This window comes from Pinus tabuliformis, chromosome 6 (genome assembly GCF_031772625.1).
Source record: "Pinus tabuliformis cultivar Carrire ecotype Pingquan chromosome 6, CPIR1, whole genome shotgun sequence".
In the NCBI taxonomy this organism is placed as follows: domain Eukaryota; kingdom Viridiplantae; phylum Streptophyta; class Pinopsida; order Pinales; family Pinaceae; genus Pinus; species Pinus tabuliformis.
The window spans coordinates 1,493,805,885-1,493,814,230 of NC_142292.1; the positions used below are offsets into that span (position 1 = coordinate 1,493,805,885).

Sequence of the window (8,346 nt, forward strand, 5' to 3'; positions counted from 1 at the left end):
CAGTGTTATAGAGTCTTTGCCTACATGGTATTTAGATATGGGAAGTCACTGTAAAGGTGTAGGCTACTGGCAATGGATTTTTCTGAGTGGGCACAGGGTGAGGTGGTTGGCTATGAAGCTATGGTGAATTGAGGAATGGGTGGAATAATAACCGGGTTTGGGATTACTGGGAAATTTATTGGAAATGCAGGCTGGTAGGTTCAGTTCCTGTAGACTGTGGTGTGTAGGTGATCAGTTCTTCACCTGGTAGGGGGCCCGACCCTAGAAGTAGGGATATTAGTGAGGATGTGCGAGTGTCATTACCCTAGAGGGATTCATTGTACTATTGTGTGGAGTCTACTTCCATTTCCTTTGTTGCCACATGTGTACCAGGGGGAACGAATTCGGACAGGGTTGTGGAGGTGGAGGCTGTATGTGGTGATGGATCCCGTGACCCTGGTGAGACTGTAGGTGTGGATGGAGGATTCTTTTCACTTGTGGGTGAAGTTGATACTGATTGGGCTACCTTGATAATGAGGTCAACTACCTGAACTACAAGGGTTGTCTTGGGCTTCTTAGTAGGTGGATTTTTGGTTCCTCTTTTCTGTTTCGGCTTAGGAATTGTTGGCTTGGGTTGTGCATGAGGGCTAATGTGAGGAATTGCTACAGATAAAGGTGTGGTGATAATTGGGTTAAACAGCGTAGATCCTTGAAAAGGTATGGATTGTGTGCTCTTACCTGAGGGTTCTATGAAACTTGCAATCGTTTGTTTGAGGGAAGACATATGTTTTTCCATTTGAGTAAACATGGGCTCCAGATCATCCTCTGCTGCTCTCTTCCTGTTGCTTCCTGGTGCTTCCCCTATTGACAGTTATGGTTGCATGCTTGCAAATAGGTATATGTATCTGCCCTCTGTAATCTCGCATGCAACCCCTAGCCATGAACCAACTTCAGTGTGGAATGTTGCCTTTGCTAAATCAACTTTTGTGGCCTCATTTGGAATGTCTCTAAATGAACACATCATGGTCTTATATAGGTATGCCCATGGGTAACCCCAAACCAAATATCCTTTGAAAACTCATCCAATAGCGCTCTGGGTATGCACTCTACCTCTCTAATTGTAGCAAGAATCATTGAATACTAGTCGTTGAAGGCTGCTTCATTGACCTCTTTGCTACTCGGGTCTCCTGAGGTTCTCCATGGGTCATACCTGAGTGCTACAGGTTGGTCTTCTCTAATTTGAACTAGCTCCCTTCCTCTCGGTGGACGCCACTTCCACATTGCCAATGTCATGAGTATATATCCAAAGATAAAATTGGTGCTTCTCTTATATATGTCTTCGCAAGCTTCGAAGAGTTCATTCAGCAGGAAGGCCGACTAGTTGAGCAACTCCCCTTCACAGCAGTGTTCTGCAACCGAGATTGCATCCAGAGTACACTCATTCCTGGCGAAGTGCCTCATCGTCTTCCTTGCTATGATATAACAGGTGAATTTTATCTCTTCCTTGTTGATGAGGTTAATATTTGTGCCTTTTCCTCTGCGCTTGGTTTTATACTTTTCATAGTAATCTTTGTCACCTTCTTTCTTTGCCTGTTTCGTTCCTCCCTGGAACATAGAAGAAACTACATTTCCTGTTGTCGAGAGTCCTGTCAATCATTGGATGTCATCCACATGAATTGGGTATTCTCTATCCAACCACAGTGATCCGCCATGCATCTTGCTTGCAAGGAGCTTAGTACATTGCATCGCAACCAATTGCGTACCAAAAACTAGTAGACTTCTTAGATTAATTATTGTTGATCATTGGATGCCTCTAAATGCAACTTTGACTTTTGCGGTCATGGTGCCATATCCCTTTGGAACCTCCTCTGTGTATACTTCTCGCTTCAAAGATGGGAATTGGAAACAATCTGAAAGATCATTGTCCACTATCATTGCCTTGTCATACTTGCCATACATAGTTTCTAGAACTGTAATTTGTTCATTCAATCTATCCTCCAGGACTGAGATAATTTCCTTTGTCATCTTGCTGCACCTCTGATAGAATATTGTTACCGGAGGTTTATAGTTTCCACGTCTCTGCTACTGCTGGTTCTCAGACTAAATTTTGAGCTCTTCTATCACCTGCACTTGAAACTTTGTAACTTCTTGTGTAGCCATGTAGATTAAGTACACAAAATTTGACACAATGTTTCTAACTAGACTCGCTAATTAATTACTATGACAACATTCCCTATGCATGCTTAATCATGTTACTTCGTCGTCGGCTGACCTGGATCTAACTCGGATGATGTAGCATGGGAAAGGATAGAGTGGGGCGCATGGTTAATAAAGTTTCCATAATGGCAGACACTTATTAGTTAATTTCTTCCCCAACGGGAAAAGATCCTACGGAAATTTGTTTGACAGGTGTATTATTGCCTACTTATTTTGGAAAAGACCTAGAGTATGATGGATAAGACTCGTAAAACATGTGACTACCTACCCCGACCACAAGTGGGTTGTGGTGTCACGGCATTAATGCTGCCACCCAACTGACACGCACCATTTATTTGTTGGGAAAAAGGAAAAGAAATCAGAATGCAACTGACTAATTAATATTGACTCCAAACCTACTTGCAGGCATGTTCCTGAGACCCTTTCAATTTTGTTACATGACTTTGGACTTGTGGAAATGTTTCAGGCGTGCGTCGTTTGCCCATCCTGGTAACAGTATCCCGTTTAGTTGTGCTAACTTCACCACACCAAACTCTTTGATCTTCGCAACTATGAATGGCCCCAACCAATGCATTTGTAGCTTGCCTAGGAATTTCTGAAATTTGTTGTCATATAATAGAACATGATCTCCCACCATGAAATATTTCTTCTTAATGTGCCTATCATGCCAAGCCTTTTGTCTCCGTTGTTCGACTGATTAGTGGAATTCAACTAAAAATCTTGATTCATCTAACTCCATTAGTTCTTCCAACCTCTCTTTTAAGGATGCATCGTCTGTCATTTTAGTGGCCTGAGAAATGAAGATGCTTGGTACAATGAACGCTACTGGTACTACCGCTTCTCGCCCGTATACCAATTGGAATGGTGTTTGCTTGTGTGATCGCTTTACCATTGTTATGTAAGCCCACAATGTGGCTGGAACTCGCTCATCCCAATCATCTCGATTTGTTGAGACAATCTTTGTCAGGCCCTTCTCAAGTATCTTATTGAAGTCTTCAACCATTCCATTAGCTTGAGGATGGTAAGGGATTCTCTTGTGATGTTGGATTAGAAAATTCTTCAGGAGAGAGGCAACAATTTCATTTATGAAATGAGCCCCTTGATCATTGGTTAGGCTCTTCGGACATCCAAACCTGGATATTATGCTTTCAAAGATGAATCTTGTTGTTGTATCGATTGTACAGTCCTTTACTGGCACTGCCTTTTCCCACTGAGTGAGGTACTCGGTAACTGTGATAATGTATCTGATATTGGAATGAGGTGTTGCCGATGTAATTGGGCTGATAAAGTCTACTGCCCATTTTTCGAAAATTTGTACTGTGTGTACCAGATGTAAAGGCAATTCATCCTGATGCGATGGCTTTCCAACTCTCTGACAAACATCACATCCCTTTGCATACTCCTTAGCGTCCTTGTGGAGGGTGGGCCACCACAACCTGGCTTGTAATATTTTCCTTATGTTAGCTTTCCCCCAACATGCCCCCCTGCAACTCTAGTGTGGCATTCCCACAACACGTCTTGCCTTTCGTGTTGAAGGAGACAACGTCGCAAAACCTGATCAAGTCCCAACTTGTATAGATGTCCTGCAATTAGTTGATAATCTGCTGCTCTTACTATTAGGTGCCTTTTCTGTGTCGCTGTGTATCCCTCTGGGTAGTGTCCTGTTGCCAATAAAATAACAATCTCCTCCAGATAATTTGGTATGGCCTCTATTCGGAACAAGTCGGTGTCTAGCAGTTGGTCATCTAGTGGTCCTTCATTCTCTCCTAACTCTAACCTTAATAGAGGGTTTGGCCTGACATTTAGCCTTCCCAATTTGATAAAAACTTCAAATGTGAACTCTTGGAACAATAACAACCATCTACAGATCCTTCCTTCCAGGATTGGCTTGTTTACCAGATATTTCAAAGTTGAATGGTCTGTGAAGAACTTGAATGGTGCTCCTAGTAGATAGTGCCTAAACTTTTGTAAGGAGTAGACCATGGCCAATGCTTCTCTTTCCATTGTGGTGTAGTTCTTCTTTGTGGTTGACAGTTTCCTACTGGTGAAGTAAATTGGGTGGTCTAGGTTCCCTTCTCCGAGTTGTGCCAGTACTTCTCGTAGTGTTATTCCTAATGTGTCAATGTGTACATAGAATTTTTTATTCCAGTCTAGATATACCAGGATGGGAGCACTCACCAGCTTTTCCTTTAGTTTGTTCAGTGCTACTTGATAGGCCTCCATCCACCTGAAGGCTTTCGTCTTCTTTAGCAGTCTCTCCATGGGAGCAGTAATCGAGGTGTAGCTACGGATGAATCAGCGATAATATTTTGTGTGGCCCATTGTTGTTCTTAGTTGCTTCACATTGTTCGATGGATCCATATTTACAATTGCCACAACTTTTGTGGGATCTACACAAATGCCATCCTTGCAAATGATATGGCCCAACAATGTTCTGAATGGAACTGCAAAGATGCATTTCTTCAGGTTTAAAGAGATTTGCAGTTGTTTGCACCACTCAAACATCACTCGAAGGAGGCTGGTATGTTTCTTTAGCAAGTTGTAAATTGTCCAATCATCCATGTATACTTCTAAGAATTGGTGGATGTAATCTCTGAAGGCAGCTATGACAATCCAGGAGAAAACAACAAGTGCATTCTTCAGACCGAATGGCATGACATGATATGTGTAAGACCCCCATTCTGTGGTGAATGTTGTTTTCTTCTTATCTTCTTCCGCTATGTGAACTTGATGATATCCTGAGAATCCATCGGTGAAAGAGTAGGCTTCATTCCCTGCAATGTTATCCAGGACCTCATCACTAAAGGGTGTTGGAAATGGGTCATGTACACACGCATTGTTTAAGCTCCTGTAATCTACGCAGACTCTGATTTCCGTGGCATCCTTCTTATTTTGTATTACAATTGGGTTGATCCATTTTGCTTTGTCTACTAGGAATATAAGTCCTGCTTCTAACATCTTATCAATCTCTTTCTTGACCTTCTCTTTTACCCTTGGGTTGAGCCTATATGGTCTATTCTTTACTGGTCGTGCATCTGGCTTCAACATAATCTTCATTTCCCTGATGTCCCCTTTTATTCCTTTTAATTCAGCAACGGAGGTTGGAAATAAGTCTTCATACTCACGCAGCAAATCAAATATTTCCTTAGTTGTTTTCTTGTCCCAATAATCCCCAATGGACACCATCTTAGGTTTATCTTCTGAGCCAATGTTTTGCTTTTGAAACTTTACTCGGAGAAAATGGGGGGCATTTGTTGAAGGACCCTTTTTAATCTCTCGTTCGCCTTCAATTTCTAAAATGTTAGGTGTCTAAGTCCTTCCAAATCATCTTCTTCTGGATCCATGTTAACTTTGCCGCAAGACATGAATTCATACCCTACTTCATAGAAATATTGTAGGAACCTCTCATCAATGCACCCTTCCCATAGTTGTCCTAGAGTAAATAGTATTATTTCAATGGCGTGCAGGGTTTTAGTCAATCGTGGATCACTATCTCTGAATGAGAAACTGATGTTGAACTATTTAGCCATAGTATCCCAGTCTCTAGTTTGTCTTCGAAGTTCCTCCTATATATACCATGCTTGGGGAATTATACCCAAGGTATGTATGAACATGTGTACCCAAAGTTCCTTTGGGACTCACTCTTTTCTCCATCTCTCTATGCAGTTATCTAGATGTTTCTCGGAATCATAGTTCCCCCTATACTTCACCATCTTCTGCGGGTAGTCTCCTTCTTGTCTTAACCTTTCCCTCATGGCCTTCTTGATTTTCTGCCAGTCACACAGGGTGTTGTGATGTGATCCCCACCATCTTGCTGGGGTGGCTTGTAATGAAATATCCAATAATGGGACCTTGTGGCTCTACCTTATAGTTCTATCAACCTTATTCAGAAAAGAATGTACTGATTCTATGCTATGAAAGGTTGGGTAGTTACTTACCTCTGTTCCAATTCAATTTACATGGCATATCTTGGCACAACGTCTGGTATCAACCTCGTATCCTCCCTGTTGCCAAGCATCCCAAGTGGCTTCCAAGACAACTTCTGAACTTTGTATGCTTCTCCAACTAACTGATCCCCCTATTGTGGGATTGATGTAGTCTTCTCTTTTTCCTGCAATTAGCCTATATAAAAGATCTAGCATTCTGGGCTCATCTCAATCATCTAAGAGTTTGGTGAACCTTGGTCCTTGATACAAATCTAGTGGTCATATTACCCGCATCTCTTCTACTTCAAAAATCATCAACGCCTTCTTTAGATCAATGATGTCATAGTTCTCATATGCTCATTCCATACCAAGGAGTGCTAGGTAAGGGTCCTTGTTACCCATTATATATATCACTTCAAATTTGGCATGAGTCTTTACCCTTGCTACATCTACTTCCATATCTTCTAGCCTTCCAATGGGTAAGATGCAATACTGGTTTGCCATCCGCAATTGAATTGGTGAATACTTCAGTTGCGGCTTCCCCAACACTTCCCATGTTTTTATGGGAAATATATTTATATCGGACCCCAGATCTAGCATTGTATCTTTAATCTGAAACCCTGCAACTTGAGAATCAATCTGTAATTCCCTATTGGTCCTTTTCTTGTTCCTCTGGATCCTCCTCGTATGTCTTTCAGGTATATTTGTTGATATTGTTCAATGTTTCTCTTCTCGCTTCTTCTTCTGGCAATACTGCTTTTATACTACCGTGCAAGTCCCTTAGCATCTGTTCATTATCAACAATTTCTAGGAATAGCCTAAACCATTCTTCAATTGGCCGAGAGCTTGTAGCTATGCCTGAGTCCTGCCCCTTGTCCCTTTTAGCATTTGTTAAGTTATCAAACAGCTTGGCTGCTTCCTGATAGTATTTCTTCTATTGAGTGGGGTCATGATGAGCACCAGTATTGCAGCAAGAATGTTGCTTACCAACTTTACTTTATCAACCCGGGGTTCGTACAAACTTGGAGGTGACAGTAATGTATACACAATTAAAAGTGATGGTTCTGCCTTTTGTCATTGTTCCACTGGCGAGAGACCACTAGGGTTTGCAAACCATACTTCTATGGATCTAGAAGAAGCTTGGTTCCTTGATGAAAGAAATAGAAATCTACCCTAAGAAAGAGTTGATCTACTGCAATAATGAAAGAGAATGAAATTAAATGGTAAGGCGTACCATTTCCTAATTAACTGCTAAGATCTATTCTTTTCACTAATGCTAAACCAACATGAAAAAAATGTTACTATCCTAAGCAGTAAAAACATCAAACACAATTGTTATGCATGTAAAGGACTATAATAAATATGTTTTGTCTTGTTATGCTTTTCATGGAAAATCAAGTGTGCAGGTGGTTTAGGGGTGTTGATGGATGGCTGGAAGTTTCATGAGATGGTTGGAAGGTTTGGGGACCCTTGGGTGACCTTCGAAGGGTTCCTAGAATTTTTCCCTCAATTCGGCCTCAAAACAGGCCACTACAGGAAAACCTACAAGATGTACGAGAAACCTACAGGATTCCTTGTATTTCTACAGGATGCAGCCATGAGAAAAATGATGGGTGTTGGAGGTGATGGAAAGCTTAGGGAAGGTGGTTGATGGGTGGAATGGAGTGAGAAGAGGCCTAGGATCACTCAGAACCCAAAACCAAGTTTAGGAGATGGTTGGATTCACTCAAAATGCTTGAGGAAATTTCTATGTAAAATGATGAAATTGGTGAAGGTTTTGATGAAAACGAGGAATGCCTATGGGTGAATGAAGTTGGAAGGTGGTTGATTGCTATGAGATCTATTCCTACTTCTGAAGTTCCTGCTCTACATCAAACATGTGTAATTTCCAAAAAGTCATGTAAACAAGAAGAATTTTCATGAACTAGAAAAGTAGAATTTAATGAACTAACTATCTACCTTATGCATGAAGAAATTATTGAATAACATGGAATCATGGATGAGATCTACTACAAGGATGAAGATAGAAGAGATGGAAATGAAATCCTACTTTGAAAAACTGATCAAATGCTAGTTTAAGTACAACAAATTCTAAATATCATGAAAGAAATGGAAATCTATCTTTTTGGGCTGCATAAGGGTCTTTTCCTCAAATCATGATCCCAGAAGGAAGAAGTGAGGCCAAGACACCTAATGATATATTTTTGGAGCCTCTTTTATCCCT

At 41.1% G+C, this 8,346-nt stretch overlaps 1 protein-coding gene across 1 annotated transcript; it reads right to left on the reverse strand.

Moving 5' to 3' along the window:
• Positions 1 to 2,893: 2,893 nt before the first annotated feature.
• Positions 2,894 to 3,199, reverse strand: LOC149264321 (uncharacterized). Its single transcript, XM_089398183.1, has one exon. The coding sequence runs from the start codon at positions 3,197 to 3,199 to the stop codon at positions 2,894 to 2,896; it is 306 nt and encodes a 101-aa protein (XP_089254309.1).
• Positions 3,200 to 8,346: the final 5,147 nt, after the last annotated feature.